Raw genomic sequence first — 25,133 nt, forward strand, 5'->3', positions numbered from 1 at the left:
CGAAAACTAGAAATAGGACTATAATTCGGCTCCTAACGGCTTACTTCACACAAACTCATTTAATTAGTCTCGATTCGAGTTCCACTCATATACAAGCCGGGTTCAAACATAAAAATGAATTCAATTATCTAAACGAATCATGTCGAGTGTGTATACAAGCTAATCTCGAACATAAGATGGATTCAATTATCTATACGAGTCATGTCAAGTTTGTATTAAACTCGACTCGGAATTAGAGCCGGAACTGGCACGAGCTCAACCCATGTATAATTATAAATAACTTTGATTAAATTTTATATCTCTTAAACTATTAACTAATATCCGGCTGGCTCAACCCGAATTACTGCTCAAAAACAAGCGAATCACACTTTCAATCTCAATAATGCTTCCCCGTGCAATAAGAACTACCAAATATTCTCACATTCAATATAACATAAAAAAGCAGGCCATCTACAAGCAGATCAACTGAAATATTCTCATATATTGCAAAATATGATACGCACAGTATCGGCTTTTGAACAAGACTTGACACAATCATGTTGTTCTTCTAGATTTACAAGGTCATGTGTTAATATGCAGTGGCAAAACCATTATTCGTATCGGGCTATTAGCTCTGTTACCTTTCTGATTGAACAATAAATCATATCATGATTCAAGTGACGATAAACAAGTTCCGAGACTGAAAGAAAATGGAACACAGTGGTGCCGAGGTAACAAGTAACTGACTTCGCTAAACTGGCGACTTTTTATAGAATGCAAAAGGTACATACCGGTAAAGATGTTAAGTAAATCATTATACAGAATATCTACAACTTATTTACATGTGTGTTTTTAGGTGTGTACAACACTATACCATTAAAGATGTGTTTTTGGCTGTGTATAACAATCACACTATCTTCAAAGAGAAGGAATTTCTATGTTCGATGCAGAAGTTTCTATTTCACGAACATCACCTCGGCACAGGGGGCAAACCCTGTAAACAACAGCAGAGAAAAGGATAAAGGAAGCCTCCATAAATAAACTGAATGAGGAAAGCTGGAGAATTAAAAGAAAGAGGAAAATATACAAAAAATGGCAACAAGGGAATAAAGGATATACCCGTGTATCTCTTTCAGCCATTTATCAACACACACCATGTGGTACTCATGGTGACAAGGAAGAATTCGTATTTTGTCTCCATCTTCATACTCAGCCAAGCAAATGTAACACCTACAGATCATGAAGTTATATCTTTGGTAACACTACTGACAATAATAGAGGTATAACATACTTAGCTTGCTCTACCACAGGGAATTTATCTATCAGTAGCCTGTCTGAGTGGATCTAGCACTCATATCACAAGTAGTTATCATTGTATTTCAAGCGAGTCAACACAGTATACATATATCAACACCTTTTTTCTTATACATACACAATAAACAGTCTGCAAATGGTCCTATATATATAAGCGTGCATTCATTATCATGCAGGAGAATCTTGTGGATTGCATAATTCTTGTTTTTAAAGGCAAATTGTGAATTGTGAAAAGGTTATAAGATCTGGCCGAAGGTGATAGCCCTTTTTATTAATTGGGGAACATGGAGGTTTATAGACCAAGAGAAACAAACAGAATATGAGAGAAAGTTAGATGCATGACAGCACACCTTAAAACACTAGGTTTTGTTATGTTATTCTGTCTCTCGCTAGGCCTCATCATGAATTTTTTAGTGTTGGTTTCTTAAGTATTACAAGTCAACTCTTTGTTTTTTGCAGTAGACTCTCTCTGTGTCTGCACTCTTCCCAGAGTAACATAAAACATTATAGGACTAAGAAGTCCAAAACTGAATGCTACTTAATCTAATTACCCCTAGTCCTTGACGGTCTAAGTGTAAACTCATTTATGATACATTAAAATTTTAGAACATAAAGCAGTACTGTGTTTAGAACTTACTGTTCCTCATCATCATCATCATCAGTCTTCTGTGTCTTTCTGTGATTCTTCACAGGCAGAGAATCAACAATCGACTCCGATGCTGGTAGTGAGACAATAGGCAGCGATAGTGACAGAGGTTGCCTATGAATTTCATCCAGTACCTGCAATTCCCACCCAATGACCCGAGAATTTATTAGTTAACAATTTAGCTAGTGACTGTATATAACTACAGAACTAGTTAAACGAATCCTCCGATTCTGTAAAGAAAAACATGACGGTTGACATGCATGGCAATAACTCACACCTAGATTATGGAAGTATTTAATTCTGTCCAATAGCTCCACAGTAACATAAAAGACTAAAGAAATTAGTTTCATGCAATAAACTAATAGAATGTAAAAATAAAGGGCACCCAATCACTGAGTGCGTAGAAAACTGATGTACAGACAATTAGACATGCAAATATTAAATAAGAATCAAAAATTTAACTTTGTAACACGGACATATTAAATGAAGAATAGCTGGTGTTTGAAAAAAATACCTCAAACAATGCTTCTGCAAGCATGACAATACGTGAAATACTTGCATGAGCACCAGACTCATCACTCCGTAAGATTGATTCACATGAACATGTGCCATGAGGATGCCGACCAGATGGACAAATGTTTGATCGACGGTCACTCCAACGCATGGTTGTCAAGTCGTCGACTAGTCGACGACTAGTCGGCGACTAGTCGACAAGTCGGTGAGGAAGCAAAAGTCGACCCGCGACTTTTTGAATCTGGCGTCCATGGGTTTTATCTGGATCCGACCCGGAACCCAGCCCGCAACCCACAAATAACTTGACCCGACTTAATAAAACATACCTGGGCTGCTTAATAATTAAAACCTAATAGCCTACCGCCTTCGTCTCGTACTGGGTTCACCTCATCAGTCATCTCCATCTCCGATCTCGTCAACGGCGGCTCTCCGATCTCTGGTATGTTTTCTTCTCTATCCTTTTCTTCTCCAATCTTCTTCATCTAATCTCTCTTTTCATCTCTTTTCTTATTCAACTCTTTTTCTTTTTCAACTCTTTTGGGACGTTGGGTCTTGAAAATACACACAGCTTTGGCCCTGTGTGTATATATACGTTTTTAATTTATTTTTTTGTAAAAACGTTTTTTACTTCTAAATTTCAAAAATTGATTTTTGTTTAATCCGTATACCCTTCTTCTCATTACATTTAAAACAAAAAAGTTTGTACTTATTTATTTCTTTATTTTCTTTATTTTAAAACTTTACTTCAAATTCATTTGTTTATTCTCTATATTTTATTTCTTTATTTTCTTTGTTTTAAAACTTTACTTGAAATTTATTTTTTCATTTTGTTCTATCGTTAAAACATTACAGTGACACGTTGTTTTGAATCATTTTGATAAAAAAAATAAAGCTCCAGAGTTAAGCTGCTAACTCGGTCTACAAACTTCAGTACTGATGATGTTGGAGAAGATGAGGATGATGACAATATTCTTCTTGATGATGAGGACGTTGAAGATGATTATGGTTTGCCCCCCGAGGAGAATATTCGAGATGGAGATGGAGATCATGATGAGATGAATGACTATTGATGCATAATTGTGTTTGTTTAGTTAATTTGACTCTTTGATGCATTATTGTGTTTTTTAGTTGCTTCCACTATATAACTTTGGGTACTTGAACTTATTATCTATTAGTTTTATTTGAATTATGGAATTGATATGTGTCAACTAATATTATATATAATAATTACTCTAAATATATGTATGTCGACTATTTATCGACTTTTTACGACTAGTCAGGCGACTTGTCGACTAGTCAATTTGAAGGTCCTCGGACGCCTTGCCTCGACTTGTCGACTTAAAACGGCGACCACTATGAAGTCTTTCCCATATCTGACACAATATAAGCTGAAGATTCCATCAAAACATCCATATAAGGATAAGCAATAAATATCTTCACAATGTTAAATTCCTGTATCATAATGGTCATATAAATGTCATGTTACTGCCATAAACTCTCAAGAATTATCAATATTATTGGTATCTGATCGAAGTATTTCACCAAAACCTTTTTCGCCTTGTTACCAAACCATAACAGCCAGATAAATTCTACAAATATGTGCATCAATTTCTACCATAATTTTAATGCTATGGCAAACAGACAATGACTTGAAGCTCCCATCCCATGTAAGGACTTCCAGCATTACTTTATTCTTTATCTTTTGGGGGAGGGCGGGGGGAATCCATTATGTAAAACAGGAAAACGCCAATTATTATGCAATAACCGAATAAAAAGTCAACAATTGTACCTCGTTGCTCGAGTGCCAGCGATGCTCGTTTAAGCTGTGATTTCTACTTTCTACATTTCCAGCATCACCAACTCCATCATCCAAGTATTCACTGTTAAAATCAAAAAGCCATCTATCCTGTGATCCTAAATCGTCAGAATCTTCACTTGTGAACACAAGGGTTCGAGAATCACTACGCCTTCTTGAACTACGTCTTGAAAATGCATCCCAAAATAGTCTTCTACTATTGTTTCTTACTTCATTATCACCATTGTCAGCACTGCTATTAGATAGGGTGTTGGGGGAGAGACTCAGAACATCAAGATGAAGTAAACTTTCATCTCTTAGACCATGTTCCCTGTCTGACACTACAAATCCAAGACCCAGAGCTGTTGCATCGTGAGTATCATTGCTTTGCATGTCAAAATTTATTGGAGAATCGGATACAGCCGATATGGAGCTAGAATCAAAATCATGAATGGTTGTCAATTCACTTGCATGGTTTTCAGTTGACATGCCATCTGAACATGAATCACTAATGCATGTTTGTGCAACAATTGAACAACTTTGAGGAAGGTCTCTGTCAATTATGTTATCAACACTACCGGCTGCATCCAAATTGTCCCTACCGCTTGCAGGAATTTGGTCTGGTGGTGGCCGATCCTCGTATGAAGTACTAGCTATATCTCTAAATCTATAATCAATACCAAGCTGATGAGGAGATATTACATCTTTACTTCGACACAAGCCTTTCTGGTTATCTGTTTCCACACTGCATGAATCATCGTCTACAAGAGAATTCTCTGTGGCTCTGAAGTCAGTTTCAAACGATGATGCTTGTGGAATTTGGGGGATGCTAAATGAATGATCAGCAACAGTTTCCTTTTTAGACCTTTGAAACTTTCCCGAAATCGAACTCTGGCCTGGAGCAGGAGTCATTAATGCATCGGCTGGATTGTCATTGACCTATGGCAATAGAAGACAGTTTTAAAAACTCAGGTTTCGAAATTAGTATTCAACTCAAATATTCAGCGGCAAGAAAAACATAATTTATCAGTAAGGCTCCAAAAAGAAAATCCATTTTTTATATATTTAGATACAAGCGCATGTTCTTCGAAAATTACCGGTTCGATTAAATGATAATAAAATGTTATGTCATATGATATTACATCCTTTGGTGCTCTAAAAACAAACCGCCATAATCATATTCATGATCAAGGAACAATATAAACATAACGATATAACAATGTTTCTGGAATTGTCAAGTAACCATCTTTGCAGTTATCAAGCTATCAGAACTTCCCAGTCTCAACCACCAGCTGACCTTTTATAATCATTTCATAATCCAAAGCACTATTTTCATGTTCTTATCAATCAGTAACCATAAATTCAGCTCATTTAGAAAACCCCATCAAATATAAATATATACATGTATATATTCAATCAAACATCATTAAAGTCAAAATCTTGAAATTTTTACATATCTAAACTAACAACAGAATCAAGCTAACAAAATTCACAAATCTGCCACCAATCCATGACAAGTACAACATGATAGACCCAAAATGATCTCATATCTGACTTGGGTCAACATAATTAATAAAAAAATTGCAAATTAACCACAAAAACTTGGTCAAAATGAGATAAAACACAATAAAATTATAAAGTTCAAAACTTTATTAATAAAACAATAAAAAAATTAAAAGGGCTACCTCAATAGAGGCTGAACGAGAAGTTGAAGCACCTCCACCGCCACAAACAAGAACAGAAAGAAGGCTCCGTTTGGGTGTTCTTGGTGCCCGATTTTGTCGTGAACCCAGACGGCTACTACTCGAACCCATCTATTACTTGCGAATATTTCGTTATATACAAAACATGTATGTATAGATATGAGAAAGAAAGAAAAAAGAGACAGAGGAGGGGCTGAGAATTAAATGATGAAGACGATGAACAACGCATACACGGCACAACAGCTGATTCTCGCCCTTACTCCTTTCTCTTTTTTCCATTCATTTTGTGCATCTTTTCGAATTACAAGTTTGCTAATTTAAATGCATTATTTGCCTGAGGATAAACAATTAATTGATTCGGAATTTTAAATAGAATGGTTTGGATTATTGGAAAATCCAAATGATGCAAGTATCTCATGTTCCACCTAATTTGTACTCATTACTATGATGATATGTTTTATAATTTAATTAAATTAAATCCAGTTTGAAATCTACATTTAAAATTCCTTCATGATTATTCTTTTTCGGTTATACTATATCTCTTTGTATTAATTTCTTAATACATTCATGTATGGGTAAATTGATTATTAATTTCTTTCGTCTAATTAAAATGATACGAGTAATCGATTTTCTATACTTATATATTGATGCGATTATTGTTTTGTTAGAAGTAATATAGTGTACTGATAATTCGAGATAACGAAACGAGTAAGAAATCGTAATATTTGAAATTTACCTTATGTTAAAATAATCAATGTTTTTTAGAAAAACATCATAATTTAAAAAACTTTTTTTTCCCCAAAATTTTATATTAGCATAATGTATCATAAGCCACATTTCTGCTAAAACTTGAAGTTTCAATAATTTTTATCTAGTACAAATTCCAAACAACGCATCACATATTCACTCACATACCGACATACTCTAAAATCTATACTCTAAATTCAGTTACCTTTTTTTTTTCCCCGAAAAAAGTCTAAAATTGGGTTACAAAAATGTAAGTTTTACTTGTCATTTCACAGAAAAATACCCGGCACCAGATGAGACTAGTGTGACATTTAAGTTTGACTATGGTTGTAGGTGCAACGTCACAAGTTAGAGGAGATGTTTTTCCCTTCTTCATCCTACATTCCTACCATAACCTCGAAACTAAAAGCATTTATATAATAAAAATATTCACCGATAGGTTTTAAAAACATGCATCACTTGATGCATTGTCGCCTTTGATTGAAGCATTTTCATGTGTTTAGCGCTTTTGGTTCGTTTGAAATTATCTAAGAATAATTGTGTCTTTTAACTATTTGAGGACACTTTCCTTGCATTATCTAAGAATACTTTCCTTGCATTATACTATTCGTTCTCTTTATATTTGATACACGAGAGTTCGTGGTGAAGGCCGCTCGTCGAAGATTGAAGTTCTAGTGTGTAAAGGACCACTTCATTCATCATATATAATTTATATTGTACTTTTAATTCATAGATAAAAAAGAGCATTGATTATATATATAATTGAAAGAAAATAAGAAAAATATTAAATATTTTGAATGAATGAATTACTCGAATAAATTCATCATTTATATTATATCTTATATACAGTTGATGTAAAATATGGTCAGGATCCCTCCAAAAAGACTAAAGAACAAAAACCTATAACTAATCAAGAATTTTTGATCCCAAAAATTATAAAATTGGGAGATTAAAACGAATAAAATTAATTTATATTTAAATTAAAAACGAATTACTATAGCTAAAATATATCCAATGATCGGAAGCTAATATTAATAGATAGATGTACTGTTTTCTCAAAAATAAAATAAAATAGATAGATGTACATGTACTAGCCAGGTCCAGGTCCAAGAGTTTTATTGAGCCGCCAGAGGTTACTAATTTTTGATGTATATACCTGGACCTGAGCCCATATGATATTTTCGACCCAGCCACAAAAACAGGCCTGCACCGTGTTCTGAACCGTTTTATTATACGCAAAAAATACACACTTCGTTCGCAACCCCCAAAATGATCGAAGAGATGGAGAAACTAGAAATCGAACAATCACAAAACGACGCCGTAAAATCTAGGGTACGCAACGATGAGAGCGAGCGAGACGATCTCGAAGAAGGAGAGATCGCTGGGAACGACGACGTTTCGTCGTCGACGAAGGCTGTGGAAGCTGTGATGCATCCGCTAGAACATTCGTGGACGTTTTGGTTCGATAGTCCATCGGCTAAGTCGAGACAAGCTGCTTGGGGAAGCTCTATGCGCCCGATTTACACTTTCTCTGATGTTGAAGTGTTTTGGAGGTATCTCGATTCTCGATAAATGAATATTCTTGATAAATTTGTTTTCTCGATGTTTTAGCTTCTTTGATAGAATTTTGATTAATCAGTAATTCTAGTTAGTTAATAGTCTTAATGAATTTGTGGTGTTATAAGAGCTTTGATAGTCTTCTGTAGTTATACTGATAAATTAGTATTCTTGATGCCTTAATATCTTATATTTATAGGTTCTGGTATAAAAATTTGAATAGCACTCCGGAGGTAAAATATCTCAAATTGATGAATTAGTGATATCTGTGTTATAATATCTTTTATCGGTTAACATAAAAAACTGCTAGTTGTGGCATGTTGATGATAATTTTGAGTTCAAGGCTTATTAATGTTGGAGTTTAAAGTGGATATATTATGTGTTTTAGGTTGAACTGTGGAATTTGAGTGAGTTTGGTTGGATGTAATGAGAAGTTTGGTTATGACTAATGAGTAGTTTGTTTTAAAATTGAGATTGAATTGATATGAGAATTAGGTTAAAATTATGTGAATGCTGAGTAAGGTTTAGCTTGTTCGGATTAGATAGCAGTGTCTGCATTCAAATTTTCTGTTTGGTTGCTTGTGTTAAAAAAAACATGTTAAGAACTATGGCGTTGGATTAGAAGTACCGCCTACCAAGTGATTACTGCCTGGGCCCTGGAGGTTATACTACTTAATCAAAACTAATTTTTTGAACTTCTAAATTCTTGAATAGATGGAGCAATGCCTTTGAGTCACTATTTGTCACTATTAAGCTTCAGAATATTTTCTACTCAATTATAGAAAACTCTATGATAATTTTGGGACAAAAAGGAGCTAAGAAAAACAAGCTTAATATTGAACAAAAATTGATGTGATACTCGAGCTTGTTATATATTTACAGTGTAGGACACTAGTTCAGATTACATCAACAAACAGATAAATCTGAAATTTTTTAAGGTAGCTGCTGCTTGTATACAGCAGCTAGCTTTGTGGGAACAGTAAGAAGAATCTAAGTTGGATTCAGGGTTTGTCTTGACAACAGATCTTACTATTATGAAAACGAAGCATATGCGAACAGATCTTTGGTTTTTTTTTAAAAAAAATTTCTGTTCTCTATTTTAAACTGAAAATGGTCTTGAGACCATCTCCACTCGAAGTATCTATCAAACTACTGTAATCACTGAATGGCTTATTCACAGGCGTCACTTTAGTTGGCCTTTCCAGTTTCCCCTTTAAAAATGTCCCCTTATATATTGTGAAATGACCCAAGCTGAAAACAAGAACAACTCTCCTGAATTTATGATAGGACGAATTCAAATCGATTGTAAAGTATGTTAATTTAATTTAGGTGATAGTGACTATATAACCACACATTATCCATGAATTTGCATCATACTTGGGCATTTCAATCCCACCAAGTTGTTGTGGAAAAAAAAAATACAGGATCCTTAATTATAAAATTGGGTTGCTTGAAGATGCTCAATCATATTTTAGATGGTGTGGAAGTCGCACATTTAATGGAAAATGTCAATCCAAGAACTACTATCTGACTAGTGCTGACAGTAAAAAGTGTTAATCACATTGTTGGCAATTGCACATGGAATCAATAAATCTAAGAGGCCATTTGTTAGCATTCTGGTTATTTAATTATTGGATTATGGTATACTGTTCATAGATTAAGGTTGTTCGAATATGTTTTCACTTGTCTCGAATGGAACATTAGCTAGTATATTTGGTGCGAAAGTAGCTAAAGAGTTCAAAGAGAATGTTGGGGTGATTCAGTCAAAAATCATTTGCATTCAATTGATGCCATTTTCTTATAACATATGACCCCTTTTTTCACTTTTGTATCTTACTTTGCGTACCTATTACTTTCTTTGAAGCCTCTACAACAACATACACCATCCAAGCAAGTTGACCCCTCGGGCAGATCTGTACTGTTTTAAGAATCACATTGAGCCAAAGTGGGAGGACCCTATTTGTGCTAATGGAGGAAACTGGACTGCCACCTTTCAGAAGGGAAAATCTGACAATGCTTGGATGTACTCGGTAAGTGTAGCACAAAGAATTGGTCCCATCTTATGCTGTGATTTTAATTTCTTACGTTCGTTCATAATAGCTGCTTGCAATGATCGGGGAGCAATTTGATCATGGAGATGAAATTTGTGGAGCAGTAGTTAATGTCAGAGCCAGGCAGGAAAAAATATCTCTATGGACCAAGAATGCTGCAAATGAAGCAGCTCAGGTATTTACTTGATTTTTTCGTAAAACTCTTCTCGGCCAGACTTAGATTCTTAACTAAAGGTGCTTAGGTTCATATCCAGGAAGTATGAAGGTTGTTTAGCTATAATTGTTACTGGTCAGATTTTGTTATAATTGTTACTGGTCAGATTTTGTTGATTCCTTTAATTTCTATATATATTTGTCATGAGAGGGAAGAGAGAATTGTGAGGTCTTTATTTCACATTCATGAGGATAGACACTAGTATTCCTTCTGCTGTTTTATCTCCATATTTTAGTTTCTTTTTACGTTTTTTAATAGTTTCTTTGTAAACTAATGCAAGTGGTGGAAATGCCTTTGTTGCTTGGCTTTAATCAAGATACTGTAAATAACTATATAAACACTGGACACAGGATTGTGAAGTCTGTATAGACACTGGACATAGGCATGTGAAGTCTGTGTTGAATTACCTTTTTGGGGATAACAAATGATTGATTACCCTAGTGAAAATCAGTTTATCAGAGGGTTTTACATCGAAGTGTTCACTGTTTGCAAGTTAGGAGATGAAGTGTTTCCAAGTTAAATCAGAAAATAATATAATTCATAATTACAATTAAGCGAATGTAAAAAACATTACATATAAGTATGCCATGAATGTACTTGCATACGACAAGCATATATATAGACATGACAAACATATATACATACCTGTGGAGACCGAGTAGCTAGTTGAGTTTTATATGAAAACGGTGGCCACTTTTACATAAACCCATTTATCAAATACTATAATATGTATGAAACCTTCAGCCCTACCAAAAAATTATATCAAGCTCAAAGTGTTTTACATAGCCTGTGCTCAGCTTTGCAATGGTCAAGATTATTTATTATTATGAAGGCTGTAATTAAATGTACTTCCTTCTTCAGTAATATCTAACATTCTGATTTACAAACTTCTGTAAGTTGATTTACTATTTGAACCTTGTATGAATATCTTATCACCTCTTTTTTTTTTCTTTTTTCTTTTTGCAGTTAAGCATTGGGAAACAGTGGAAGGAGTTCCTGGACTACAATGAACAGATAGGGTTCATATTTCATGTATGTACCCAAGTACTCTTAAAAAAAAAAATCTCTGTTTTAGCGTTTGTTTACCTTCTGAAAATGTTTTCCATAAAGTCGAACAAACGTAGGAAAACCAGAAATTCTGTCCTCTGTTTTCTGGAAAATAAAATGTTTTTTACAAATGGAAAATTCTTTTGAAAAAATGATATGATTCACTAGAAAATTACTTCCTTTTTTCGAAAGAGGATTTTCAAATTGTTCATTTTTCACCAATTTCATAAAAAAATCACAAAAGTTAATTGATGGAAAATATTTTCCCAGAAAGTAAAAATGTTGTCTTCTAGTAAACAAGTTATTTTTTCTAGTATCCTTAAAATATGGTATGATAGCAAATGTCGGGTGTTATTGTAGGAAGATGCAAAGAAGCATGACAAAAATGCTAAGAACAAATACACTGCATGAGCGGCTTGGTGAAGGTTGGAATCGGGAACCATTGTTAGGAATTTCTAAATTTCCTGTGTGTACTATGTTGCTATGTGTCCGTTTTTGGAACTAAAATTCTTGTCATTATTTTAATGTTGAAAACATACTGAATTAGTTTAAATTTCCTATGTTGACCATCTTATTCAGTCTCTTGTGAATGTTTTCTTGCTTGAATCTGTTGCCCTCATGTTTTTAGGCTTTCCCCACCATGTTTCCACCAAGTCAGAAATCCACCAAGCCAGAAATCGAGAACTTTTGGCATTTAGACATTAATGAACCGCATACGATATATATTGTAATTTTTTTTTGACGAATGATATATATTGTATTAGTAATAGAACTTGAGGAGAGTTGGATAGTTAATCTCGCTCTCCAACTCTCCTGAATATATTTCAAATACAAGATCGGTTAGGGGCACAATTTCTCTAACTCTCCTGAATAGATATCAAATACCGAATACAAAACCTGTCAGGGGCACAATTTGATTGACATGTATATTTGAAAATACTTGGGAGTATTGTCTTTGATTGACATGTATATTTGAAAATATTTGGGAGTATTGTCTTTGGGTTATGATCAACTCAGTTTGAGGGGACAAACCCTATGTATATGATTTCAGATTTGTTCACTTCCCATAACATTTCAAGAAACATTTTTATAATATTTGCACCCACTAAGAACAAATGTAGGAAAAGTATATACTTTTTTGAATTTGGTACTAATATATTTAAAATTAGTGCTACTATTTCCAAAATATAGATGTTTTTGAAACTACTATGAAGATTGGACTAGTTTGTCCAGTCTATTTTTCATTTTGTGATGAGTCGTTTAAAACATTTGTCCTTTTCTGGTATTTTAATTAACATTACTATTTTGTAGGTATTAAAATTAACTCAGTTTTAACTAAATTCTAGTAACTAATGTTATTAAATAACTACTCTTATATGGTTTTAAAAATTTGAAAAACAGATTATAAAAGTGTGTTATATAAGATATGTAGATATAATTGTGATATTTTTAGATTAAGATATTGCTATTTAGATTGGAATATTCGAGATATAATTTTTAGATTCTGGTATGATTCTAATATTTTTTAAATTAAATAATTTAAATATTCCAAGTGTTAAACAATCCGAAGATAAAACAAATATAGTTTTGCTCATTTTTCATTTCAATCAGGTTATAATTTATAATTCCGGAGCAAAACTCACGACTGTATTTCATTATTTTATTGAACTATTCCGCTTTTCGTCAGTAAAATAAAATAAGTTACTCTACCATTCCGATTAAGTAATGATCGTTATTTGGCGTCATCAACATGGCCCAAATCTCACATACTAAAACAAATTTACAGTTGTTTCAAAAAAATGAAAAAAATTGCAATTCGTTTAATCTTCTGCTTTCGACATAATTGAGAGCCGACTCGGCCTCGACTCGAACGAGCCTCGTCGCTTCTGGTGATGAGACGAAGGTCGAATCAACGCCGATAAAGCTCGTTTCATCAAATCTCCTTCAACAGTACCGATTCGCACCAGCGAGTTCGTCATCGCCGATCTCCGAGCATTCAATCTATTCGACGGATACGACGCCGTTTGATTAGACATATTTCGGTGTAAACTGCACCTGAATGAGCCGGGATGATTCGTCGGAGAACACATACATGTTCTCTTCTGGTTCCTCAATTGATTAGAACTCGGTTTCTTCAGAATCTGGTTACGACTCGTTACACTGATCGAACGGCTCGGAGAATTCGGACGGTCGATCGAGAAACTGATCGACGGCGACGATGTATTCGATGAGGCGTAGAGACTGACGCGCGGCGGGGAAGACGAGCAGAAGGCTCTAGAAGGAGAGTGAGATCGATGAACAGGTCCATTTCTTCTTCGCGATGAATCCGCCATTGATCTTTGCTGTTACAGTATAAGAGAGCTTATTCGTATGGAGTAAGGGCGTATTTGGGTGTTTAAATCGGCAAACAGAGTTTAAGGGGATTTAATTATCTTATATAGGATTTGAAACCGGCTATCACTTATTTTTATGAAAACCGCGGATACTTCGCGGGAAGAAAAATTCTAAAAAATTGAAATGGGAGCACTCGTGGCAGATTATGGCGGGTTGATACTGCATAGTAGTTACAGCAGTGTGCCACGTACGTGACCGGCACCATTTTTAATTTTTATGCGCCTGTGTAAAATTTCCACCGTGCCTGTGTGAAATTGTGAAAAAAAAAATAAAAAATTGTGAGCTGTTGCCAATTGTTGCGGGTCTGTATGCATGTACATTAAATAATATTGATATAAATTATTTAATAGAGAAAAGCATAACATTTTATATCCAAAAGTTTTGTTTTCTTATAAGATATGATCACATGGATTAGAGTTAACTTGTTGGATTTAGTAATTTTTAAACAAAATGACTGATTTTAGTGTGAAAATGACACCATTTTGGTGTCGCAAGGAATTGGTACAAAAATGAGTGGTGTCATAGAATTTTCAGATGGTCTTGTAGTACAAGCCCTAGACTGTATATTTGTATGGAAATATAAATTCTAAATACTCTCTTATATTACAACATATTTCAGTCTTTATCTTTCAGTTTATAGGGAATTGTTAAGTTCTGCAAATACCAAAACAATGGAAATATGAAACCACCAACAGGGATGAGAAACAAAAAAACACAAAGCAATTGATCAAAAACCATGTATCAGTATAAAGTCCTTTCGGACTTGCTTATACCACATCTAAAACAACTCCCGTACATACTTGCTCAAGTGCACTTGCTAGCAGATGTTTATTTGTCGCATAAGCTTTCATGTTACATAGTTTTTCTGCATCAAACTCAAGTGAATGAGAAATGTCTGTGACCACGAACCATGTTTACACTGCAAATGATGCCATACTGAACTTTTCTCGTGAAACAATCTGCAAGGCAGAACAAGTTCTCTGTTAGGTACATGCATCCATCCTCGCGAAACAACTTGCAAGTCAAATAAAGTTCACACTGAAATGCGGAAATCTGCTATGGCCTAGTGGACTAAAGTACCACATATGACAATTAAATGACATAATAACAATTTTTTGCTATCCCCCTCTCTTCCATCTAATTAGCTGTGCTGAAGACAGTAATATTCAATATAAAAAAATAGTGTTTACTATCGTAAGACTCCAAGTTTGCAGAGATAAGAGAAAAATGATTTACTGTAAAGAGTGGGACCTGTGAGAGACGCGCACTAGTGATGTGCAATTAGGTAACCACAAATTATGTGAGGGATCCTCTTGGGACGTCTAGCATTAAATCTCCAAAGATTACGAAAATTATTACATCTCTAAGAGTCTCCTACTTGATCTAGTAACAAATGTCATCAGAAGACTCTTATCTGTGCCTGTCTCTCCTCTCCCTATTTTATTGACATCTTTCGCTTCAATTTTTTTTAAGTTAAAAGTATTTATTAGATCAATCAATGCCAAGAATTCCTGAAACTTATATTGCATCCTGAACATCAAAACTAATAACTATATAATTTGGTTATTCTGCATTTCAGATATTGAAATATCGTGAAAAAATGCTCATCACAACTTAAAGATTACAGTTGAAAAAAAACTCAAGTTTGACCTCGATAAGGCAAGCTAAAACTCAACCAGAGAATTGTCCCCATAACGAAGCTAGAGCCGTGTATAGCTGCTTGACTCACTCCATATATTTACCAATTATTCGACTCATCTATTAACAAAAAAGAATTTGAATTATGAACATACATCAGTATTAGTAACAATCTTAATTCTAATTTCTACGTCACAGGTTCAAATTTCACTTGTTACAAAATCAACACAATTAATGAATTGAATTGGTAGTAAAAACAATAGTAAGTTGTCAGATAAAAGTGCTTACCTGAGGAGTAAAAGTTTGAGGAAAAAGAGGAGATTAGCAATCTGTGGCTAGGAGGACAAGCCAATGCGAGAGTTTTTGGATGAGGGATCTTTGGATGATCGGTCAAAGTGGTGGAGAAGTGAGGAGGCTCCGGTGGTAGTGGTGGCAGCTGCAGCAGCGGCGCGTTTACGAGCTTCCTCGATTTCCTCTTTGTCTTCGAGCTTTACTTGGATCTTGCTGGGTTTTCTGCTCAACATCTTTTCTTTTCTTTTCTCCGCCCCACGGAATTATACCGGAAAAAAGCGTTTTATACAGTTTTTTGGATGCTTGGTTTTATTGGGCCACATGAAAATGTTTTGTTTCTATTGTGTAAGCCCACTAAAGGTTCAGCTACGAGGCCCTGTGTCCTCCCCTGTCTTTTTCCCCAAGGTCCTCCTAACGAAAAACCCGTCCCAAATTAGAGATACGGGTAGGAGTGATTGTTACTTGTAAAATGAGAATTTATTTACAAATAAAAAATGATATTTAATTTATATGTTTGAATAAATTTTTTGATATTTTTATATTTAAATATAAAAATATTAATAATATTACGAGCCTTATAAGTCCTTAACCAGTCTTATATTGAACTAAAAGAAATTGATGACTTGACAGCTCTCTCTCTCTTCTTCCCGAAACTCGTTACAACGAGTTAAACAATCTTATGTTATATTTGATTGGAAAAAAAATGAAATGATTAAAAATAAATATAAATAATAGAAGTAGGAGAAAAGATTTTAGAAAAATTTGAATAAATGCAAATTTATTATGAGAAGATTTGGGAAGAAATTGAGCACATCAAAGCACAGAGCATTCTCACGGAATTTACTGTTTTTATTTTGTTCTTCATGTGTCTAATGCGGGTTGACCACAAAACTACATAACCAGCATCTATAGCGACCTGTTCCTCCTCTGCATAATACAAACCCCCTTCTTCTTCCTCGATTAGATTGATTTTTGCACATATATAGGGGGTATTTGGATGATTGGTGGGAATGGGAAGGGGGTATGGCACAGAGCATTCTCACAGAATTTACTGTTTTTATTTTGTTCTTCATGTGTCTAATGCGGGTTGACCACAAAACTACATAACCAACATCTATAGCGACCTGTTCCTCCTCTGCATAATACAAACCCCCTTCTTCTTCCTCGATTAGATTGATTTTTGCACATATATAGGGGGTGTTTGGATGATTGGTGGGAATGGGAATGGGGAATGGGAAGGGGGTATGGGAATGGAGGGTATGGGAAATGGTAACCCAAAGGGTGTGGATGTATTGATTTACCCTTCAAGAGGGAATCAGGTTCCATTTCAAGCAAAAGTTTTACTAATCCAAACCCAATATATGGGTATTAGGTTCCGATTCCCGTTAACCGGGCTCATTAACCATCAACCAAACGCCTCCATAGCTCTTCCAACTCTCATAATTCCTCTCCCCTTGATGCCATAAGAGATTATACACAAAATAAGTGATAAATTTCCAACGATATATCACAATACAAGACTCCAAGGAACCATCTCATTGTCTTAATATAATTCACTCTTTGGCAAATTTGTTAAGGTATGTGCTTATACAATTACAAGTCCCTCATGTCACCGTTCCTATCCATGCATATCGAATTTTGACAAACTATTGTTGCAACATATCTTATGCTACTCAGTGTTACAGAAATCGGGAATCGGACCTAATCGGTTGAGTTACTGATTCATAGATTAATCGGAAATCGGGGATTAATCGGAGTGAAAATCGGATTTATTTTAATATTAAAATATTATTTTATATTTAGTTATGACTATATTAGCTATTTAGTAACCAATATATTTACTATATTCATATTTACTAAATTTCTTATGTATTCTTGCAGTATGTACTACAAACTTACAAGATTTTCACCTTATAACCACATCTATTACCAGCAGAAATTACGTTGTACATTGTTATAATCATCTGCTAGCTGCAACCTTAAACTGTTTGTGTTTTCAGAACGCTAGGCTTTTGATGAACTCTAAGAAACTTTACACAGAGCAGGCAGCTAGAATATTGCAACAATATTAATTAATCAGTTAATCATTTAAGATAAACCAATCACAAGTCACAATTATTTCATTTGCATTGCAGAAAGCTTTACTAAAATTGGAAATGTCATTCATCTAATGAAAACCCCTAATATTCTAAAGCTTAACTTCCAACAGGTATTAAGAACCATTGCAAGCAGATTTACCTCTGCCAATACTAGTATTGTTCATAAAACTCTCCCTATTTTATTCTTCAAAGAGTGCTACATTAATTAATCAAGCCGTCGCATGTTCATATATTAATTAAAATTCATTGATCAGCCACCGTGTTTTCTTCTGGTGCCCATGCTGGTTCATTAGCCGTGTCTTCTTCAGGTGCCCATGCTGGTTCATTAGCCGTGTCTCCTTCTGGTGCCCATGCCGGTTCAGGTGAAAACGTCGAGTAGTCTGCAGACAAGGATTGTAGATTGTGGGGGTGCGGGGGTGGTGATGTAGTGCAGAATGTTTTAACCAGTGAAGGAAATTGAGAAGTAATGAGTGGAAAAAGTGTCCTCCAACAATTATCTTCAATGTCAAGCAAAGCTTTACAACACTCAGGACCAATCTTTATTTGAAAAGTCAGGAATGAAGTAATCACCTCCTGGAAGCAGCCTGGTATGTCAGTGATCGCCGAAAGGCAGTCATTCACCTGCAACGTGCCCTGGCTTTTTGGTGCCATTACTAGCATACATATCATCATCAAGCTAATGAGATATTTCATGATGCTTTGTGTATGAAAGGCTAATAAGAAATCGGTAGGTGTGTAATAGTAGTGTTTATTGCTTGTGTTGGTGATGAGCTGCTAGACTAGGCTGTTGTACATATATATACACTCAAACCCATTGATGAATCAGTAACTTCTTAGGGTGAATTAATTCATTAAAATGTACTGTAACTGTTGCTTAATTGTACTCTATTTAATCTTTCTGTTTAGGGGCTTTTACTGCATTTGACTTGGTTATAAATGTATGCTGAGTAGAGTACATTGAACGTCCGTTACAGTCTTACAGAGGTCTGCATAAATGTTAATCAGTCATACAGTATGCATGAAGTGTCCATTTTTAATTATCTTTTATAGCACACACATAGAATGTTTTGATTTAGGAATTTGCTTTCTAAACAAACATATATGAACTTACTTTTTGAAGGCACTTGTGCACTTTCACAGATACCTGTCCATTTTGATTTTTAGATACATTTTTAAAATATATTGAACGAATATCTTTATCCGTTAATCTTTATTTTTTAAGTAAAATTTTTAATATATTCAGAAAATATGTCACGCAATAATAATTTAAAGAAAATCTATTTTCAATTTTTTTTAAAGGGAAATCTGATTAATATATTTTTAAAATATGTGTGCAAAAAATATTGGACAACGAAACAGATGTAGTACTCGACAAAACTAGCAACAGATTCAAGCGGTTTGCAATTCACCCACAGCGACAGCCTAGAAGCTCATTCTTATAGCCTGTCTCTGAAAATTAATGTCCTCGCTGGAAAATTTGTACATATGTATATTTGGAAAACGGTTTTTCCATTAGAAAATAAGAAGCAGCTATTTCTGTTTTTCTGTAACACACCAATAAGAGTAATCATTCATGATTTTTAATAGAGTGATTCAAAAATTTATGTAATTCTACGCATATCATCTGTTAGAATTAGGGGTGGCAATCGTTTCGTTTCGTATACTTTCGTTTCGTGTATTTTCGTGTTTCGTGTACTCGAAGGTGAAACCCGTATCCGCCTGTTATTAATTTCGTGTACCTAATTTGAAACCCGTATCCGTTTCGAATCGTTTCGTGTATATTTCGTGTACTTTTCGTGTATATTATATATAAAAATATTAGGCCAAAGTTCTATGGAGACCCTGTTTAGTTGGAGTATTGGAGTCCTAAATCCTGACCCTCCAATACAACTTAATCCAACGTCTGAGATTTTTCTATTTTATGATTAAAATAAAACTTAATTGTGTATTGTACAACTACTTCCGTATATATTTCAAAAAAAAAAAAAAAAAAAAAAAAAAAAAAAAACTACTTCCGTATATGTCATAAGCCGTATATATCTGTAGTAACTGTCAGTTACGAGAGTGGCGCTTGTTGAGGATGACGGTAAATGCGCGCAGCGGTTGTCTCTCTCCTTGTATAGTCACAATATATTGTCTTGTTCTCCTCGTCGTAGTGGCTGAAATTTTTAATTCAGACTTCCTTCGCGGTGATTACCTGCTTAGTTTATATATCTTCGATTGTTCAGCAAATGGTGATTTGCGAAGAACAGTCAGGTTTGTACAATGTTCCTTTGTTCTTTATGTTTAGTGTATGTTAGATGTTTGGTTCTCAACTTTTTCCTGTTATTCGAATATTCCAGTTGAAGATTAGTATAGAAGTTCCTCTATTGTTTAGTTTAATTGAAATCAGATTTTTGCAATGCTTAGTGATCGATAGTATTTATAGTAAGTATATAAAGTGACACATAGAAGAACATGTTTTATTCATTGTTTGTCCTTCTGAATCTCATTCTAAGTCTCAAGATGTTCTGAGAGTGTTTTTAGTGATATGGCTGGTATTAAAAATTCATGTCTCGAAACCCACTAACAAACAATCAAGTGAACAGTTTTCGACTCAATTTTCATAGGCACCAATGGTACATACAAAAGGAGTTCGCTTCCTATTCCCTGCTATGCTTTTGTCATTGGTTTTCAGTTCAAAGCATAAGCAAGTGTGATCTCCTCGGATTCTATGTATTTGTCCTTTTGATCTCCCTTGCTAATGTTTTGTTCTGCGTTCTAGTTTTTGTCATCCCGGGTTAAGGCACTGGCTTAACTTTTGTTCGACGGAGAATTTTTCAGTTGTTCTGTGACTGATTTTCTAGTTTTTAATTTGTTTCATATAAGTTTTGTTTAAATGTATGTATTATACTGCTTGATGCCTTGTTAAAACATCTCACACTATTATTTATTTCCCCCTCGGATCCTGCAGGTGACCATGTTAGTCCACATATTGAGAGTTCTGAATCCGATGGCTCGTGTAGTGTCTCAGACGAAGAGAGCTTGCACGACACAATGCCCGTACATGTCCTGGACCCAAAAAGACCGATGAATCATAAAATCTTTCATGTCAGCAAAAATCTATTTGTGGTCATCTGTTTCGGCCGTATTTGATTGTAAATAATGACCTTGTTTTCAAACTCTGAGATTGATACTGCATGTGTTTGTGTTTTCAACTTTTAAAGATTTTCCTCAATAATCTAAAACTCACTAATTTCTGACAATAATTGATTACACTTCTGTTTGTCATACTGTCTCTTTACAATATAGCGAGGTAAGTTGCAATTCTTTCATTCATAAACCATGCATGACTAAGAATCTAACATATTACTTTTTCCTAATTTCAATTAATGATCTTCCACTATTTCAAAATGTTTAGTCCAGACAGTAGTACCTGTGCAGGAAAAATGTTTAGTCTTGCTGAACCACTGGACATGTCCAATAATCTATTTTAATGGCTCAAGTAAAAGCGAAATACAGTGTGCTATATAATGCAACTGTAGACCATGTATCGAATAGCCAAAAACGAGCTTTCAGCAATTCTAAATACAAACGCAATATTTTATAAAATAAAATAGATTTTTCAGGTCATTATGTTTTTCATGAAAAATCAAACCAAACACACTTTCATAAGATCCTTGAAACATCTCAAGGAATCAGTTTGCAAATTACTTGCTTGCCTACATTATATGTGAATTTTTTATGATTGACTATCCAACAACTTTCTTCCCCTTGGCCAGGTATGTTGCTCCGCAGTCACCATCTTCTTCTTACGGTTGTAATCCCAAGTTAGGATTTTATGTGTACAGACGATTCGTAGCTTGTTCAGCACTGCATTCTGGTTGTTCTGCAAAGGCATCTTACACTGAGTAAGTCGAGAGGGACTGATAAACAATAGGAAATAAATTTACCAGTCATGAGAAATGTGTTTCAAAATAAGTAAACAAGATAAAAGAGTCATTATTGAAGGAGATAACTTCTTTTGTATATATCCATCGTTCGATCTAACCTTTTGTATTTTGGGATTTTTAGCAGGTAACAAATTTTACTCCCTTCCGTACGTTTAAACGGATATCTTGATATTGCAAAGTTCCCATCACCACTCATACTGAGCTTAATCCCCTTTTTAGCAATAACTTTGTGTCCTGATCCTCTTTGACAACCCTCATCAATTGCAGCATCCATATTAGATTACACTGTTCCCTGCACGATTACAGTTCTAAAGTTTGATTAATAGTTCTGAAAAAAACAAGCAAGGCATAAAATAATATTTTCATGTTAATTTTCCTGTACCTTTGCTTGTCTAGTTCTTTTCTTAGTTATTATCTTATCAGCTTTCTGAAAAGCACCAAATGTAACAAAATCGTCATCTTCTTCACTAAAAACCTCAGCTTGTCTTGTTTTCCCTATCACCCCTTCTGTTTTCAAATCCAAACTTTCAAGGGTCGTAGAGCTTTTATTTTCCTACTCCACTTCGAGTTTTGTTTACCGAATCCAGCGCCTGGTTCGTTGAATTATGTTGTCCAGCAAATGATTCCTCCTCCTCATCAACTAAATTAACATAAACTGGAGCCCGTTTGGGCTAGTTGTAGACCCAATGACTCTCGATGAGTCTTGCGCTTCTCCGTCGTTCTGCAAATAGGTAAATGAAACAAGGTATAAATTAAAGACTTTAAAAAATTCATTTTAGTCATTCAGATTCAAACAAGCAAGGCTGAGTTTTTTTGTTAATCCCTATAACTAATTACATTTTACTGGACCTTGTTTTACTGGAACTCTTCTGCAACCAAATGAATAAGAACCAAAAACGCAGTAAACTATGATCTCATTTATCATAATTTGTAATTTTTTTATTCACAAACAGTTTTATAGGAGAGAGTACCAAACCCTTAAGCATACATTACTACCAATATTCCTGCAGAATAAGTAAGAAATATCAATTCATCACATTCTCACAAGCCCCCACCCCCCACCCCCACCCGCACTCGCACTCGCACTCGCACTTAGGCATGCATCATCATTTAATGAACAATAACCCATTTCTGTCTTTCAAAAAGTTTTATGAAACTTTAGTAAACAGACAAACAAAAAAATGCTGGCCACTTTTAAGAATTCGAATAGACATTCGCAGGCCACTGTATCATCAATAGAATAGACATGCAACAAGTAAGCAAGGAACAATTAAGAATGAAAACAAAGAGACAATCAAAATTATACAACACAATTGGATTACATATGCATGTCCAGATCTATATAACAAAGTGCATTGTGTAAACAAACATAAGCTCATGGCTGTTGTTCCCCGCCAATTTGCAAGACCAATTAGTACAAACAATTAAACAAAGAGCACGTTCTCATATAGTCTTGCTGAACTTGGCAGGAAATTCGAACTAAATAAACATAACCCACAATCAACACAAAACATATATTTACCAAAAACATGGTTCTTCACCAATTTTCTGATAAACAACCCCAATCAGCAGACTAAGGGGTACTACAGTGCTTTAATTCATTCATTTTCAAATTTCATACACATACCTACCAAGTGAGGAATCTATTACTTGAATTGACCCCAGTATCATAAACTAATCCAAAAACTCCGTCCCCCGCATCAAGCCAAGAAACGATTAAGAAAGAGACAATGAAAAATTTAACAAACAAAACAAACATTACCCACAAACAAATCGACCATACCATTGTCTACTATTATAGAAATCTCACCATTTTCACACTGTATAATGACTTGCAAGTACAATCTAAGCCAAATCAAAGCATAATAATAATAAAATACACGAAAGATTAGCAGTTTATTAGTTTCCAACTCAATTTGAAATACATTGACCTAAACTCATTTCTCGTTTTTGAAACAATCTCTGATGTGTAAACACTTCTCAAAAGGATCCCGTTGTCCTCCTCACGCTTACTTCTCGGTCGTGTCTATCTTATCAGATCGTCGATTTTGATTTGGGGGAGTGAGTTTAGGGGAACACTTGACTGATAACTATCACTAGAATGCCGATTTACACGGTCCAACGATTTTGGAGACATACGGTTTATACGTTCTTATATGAAGACGTATCTATCCAGCAGTTTCTCATTCAAAAAAAAAGTGACAGCTGTCTCCCAATTCTGCCGTTGATTTCAGTTTTAATCTAATGGTTGTAGATTAGGTCTCCAAGTACTCTAATTAAAAAAGACTCCAAAGAGCCCAAGTCGTGAATATTAATATATTTTTTAATCAAAAAATGGATTTAATATATATTTTCCTTTATAAATTTATTAAATGTGAATGATATATATTATACTTGTATACAATTCTTTATAAATTTGTTAATGTATCTACAATATATATCCACACATACATATAAATATATACTTTATACTCAATTATATATTTAATATATCATTACATATATATAATAAATATAATCTACAAATATTTCGTGTACTTTCGTGTATTTCGTGTACCCCAAATGAAAACCCATATCCGACACGAAATTTCGTGTTCGTGTACTTTCGTGTTTCGTGTATAAAAATCAAAACCCGTATCCATTTTTTTCGTGTCGTTTCGTTTCGTGTTAGCGTGTTACGTGTCCAATTGTCAGGCCTAGTTAGAATATATCTAAGGTTCAAAAAGTCTTATATTCCACAAAATCCACGAATTAATAAATTCTTTTGAAGATTTAAGCACATATTTGATATCACTAGATGTTAAAGGATATTAAATTATTCTTTTTATATGTTAAATTATAAGTTATTTTTGTGTTACTGCTAAATAATATAAAATTGACAGGACTATATTCTGCTAGAAATCTTGAAAAATCCTCAGCATGAGTCCCATATCAAAAACATCAACCATACTTTATTTTTATATTTGTTGAATCTTTTTCCGTAGCAAGATAACAAACCATTTATTATTATATTACATGATATGTATTTTATTTATAATAATATAAAATATTAATAACATACTTTCTTTTAAATAATAGTCACTTAAAGTATGATATAGGTTCAACAAATTATTCAATTTAACCAATAAATTTAGAAATTCGCTAGAGATGCTCTTATAAATTAAACCGTTGAAAATAATTAATTCTTTCAAAATTTACGTGTCATGCCAACCA

General features: G+C 34.3%; 4 protein-coding genes and 1 long non-coding RNA gene across 8 annotated transcripts; 2 read left to right on the forward strand and 3 right to left on the reverse strand.

The window, feature by feature from the left end:
- Positions 1 to 726: 726 nt before the first annotated feature.
- LOC108227369 (uncharacterized) lies at positions 727 to 6,306 on the reverse strand. Of its 3 annotated transcripts, none has more exons than XM_064078960.1 (7): positions 5,933 to 6,304; positions 4,242 to 5,186; positions 3,795 to 3,840; positions 2,454 to 2,596; positions 1,931 to 2,073; positions 1,099 to 1,209; positions 727 to 973 (listed from the first exon to the last, which is right to left on the reverse strand). In XM_064078960.1, exons 1-7 carry the CDS (start codon positions 6,059 to 6,061, stop codon positions 898 to 900), a joined length of 1,593 nt encoding a protein of 530 aa, XP_063935030.1. In that variant the 5' UTR covers positions 6,062 to 6,304; the 3' UTR covers positions 727 to 897. The 3 variants fall into 3 exon arrangements, with proteins under 3 accessions (XP_063935030.1, XP_063935031.1, XP_017257968.1); XM_064078961.1 differs by having other exon boundaries at positions 3,795 to 3,825; positions 5,933 to 6,300; XM_017402479.2 differs by lacking the exons at positions 2,454 to 2,596; positions 3,795 to 3,840 and having other exon boundaries at positions 5,933 to 6,306.
- On the forward strand, positions 2,518 to 3,646 carry LOC108227372 (uncharacterized). Its single transcript, XR_001807954.2, has 2 exons — positions 2,518 to 2,891; positions 3,345 to 3,646. It is a non-coding gene; the product is annotated as an uncharacterized LOC108227372 (long non-coding RNA).
- Positions 6,307 to 7,885: 1,579 nt separating the features above from the next.
- On the forward strand, positions 7,886 to 12,172 carry LOC108227371 (eukaryotic translation initiation factor 4E-1). Its single transcript, XM_017402480.2, has 5 exons — positions 7,886 to 8,250; positions 10,119 to 10,284; positions 10,355 to 10,480; positions 11,486 to 11,551; positions 11,927 to 12,172. The coding sequence occupies exons 1-5, from the start codon at positions 7,967 to 7,969 to the stop codon at positions 11,975 to 11,977; spliced, it is 693 nt and encodes a 230-aa protein (XP_017257969.1). The 5' UTR covers positions 7,886 to 7,966; the 3' UTR covers positions 11,978 to 12,172.
- Positions 12,173 to 13,253: 1,081 nt separating this feature from the next.
- Positions 13,254 to 16,176, reverse strand: LOC108225511 (uncharacterized). 2 transcript variants are annotated; one of them, XM_064080477.1, is made up of 3 exons: positions 15,887 to 16,176; positions 15,611 to 15,718; positions 13,254 to 14,919 (listed from the first exon to the last, which is right to left on the reverse strand). In XM_064080477.1, the coding sequence occupies exon 3, from the start codon at positions 13,897 to 13,899 to the stop codon at positions 13,387 to 13,389; it is 513 nt and encodes a 170-aa protein (XP_063936547.1). In that variant the 5' UTR covers positions 13,900 to 14,919; positions 15,611 to 15,718; positions 15,887 to 16,176; the 3' UTR covers positions 13,254 to 13,386. The 2 variants fall into 2 exon arrangements, with proteins under 2 accessions (XP_063936547.1, XP_063936546.1); XM_064080476.1 differs by lacking the exon at positions 15,611 to 15,718 and having other exon boundaries at positions 15,887 to 16,173.
- Positions 16,177 to 18,231: 2,055 nt separating this feature from the next.
- LOC108226236 (egg cell-secreted protein 1.4) lies at positions 18,232 to 18,639 on the reverse strand. Its single transcript, XM_017401184.1, has one exon. It carries the CDS (start codon positions 18,637 to 18,639, stop codon positions 18,232 to 18,234), a length of 408 nt encoding a protein of 135 aa, XP_017256673.1.
- Positions 18,640 to 25,133: the final 6,494 nt, after the last annotated feature.

Source organism: Daucus carota, chromosome 6, assembly GCF_001625215.2.
Source record: "Daucus carota subsp. sativus chromosome 6, DH1 v3.0, whole genome shotgun sequence".
Lineage (NCBI taxonomy): Eukaryota > Viridiplantae > Streptophyta > Magnoliopsida > Apiales > Apiaceae > Daucus > Daucus carota.

Bases quoted from the DNA above. Each gene is read 5' to 3' on its own strand.
- LOC108225511 (XM_064080477.1), bottom strand. From the start codon at position 13,899: ATGGCGGATTCATCGCGAAGAAGAAATGGACCTGTTCATCGATCTCAC.
- LOC108227369 (XM_064078960.1), bottom strand. From the start codon at position 6,061: ATGGGTTCGAGTAGTAGCCGTCTGGGTTCACGACAAAATCGGGCACCA. The intron at 2,597-3,794 runs TTAAGTCGACAA...CAACCATGCGTT, and splicing joins ACTTCATAGTGGTCGCCGTT to GGAGTGACCGTCGATCAAAC. The intron at 2,074-2,453 runs GTATTTTTTTCA...TGGGAATTGCAG, and splicing joins TTGCAGAAGCATTGTTTGAG to GTACTGGATGAAATTCATAG.
- LOC108227371 (XM_017402480.2), top strand. From the start codon at position 7,967: ATGATCGAAGAGATGGAGAAACTAGAAATCGAACAATCACAAAACGAC. The intron at 8,251-10,118 runs GTATCTCGATTC...CTTTCTTTGAAG, and splicing joins GATGTTGAAGTGTTTTGGAG to CCTCTACAACAACATACACC. The intron at 10,285-10,354 runs GTAAGTGTAGCA...CGTTCATAATAG, and splicing joins ACAATGCTTGGATGTACTCG to CTGCTTGCAATGATCGGGGA.
- LOC108226236 (XM_017401184.1), bottom strand. From the start codon at position 18,639: ATGGCACCAAAAAGCCAGGGCACGTTGCAGGTGAATGACTGCCTTTCG.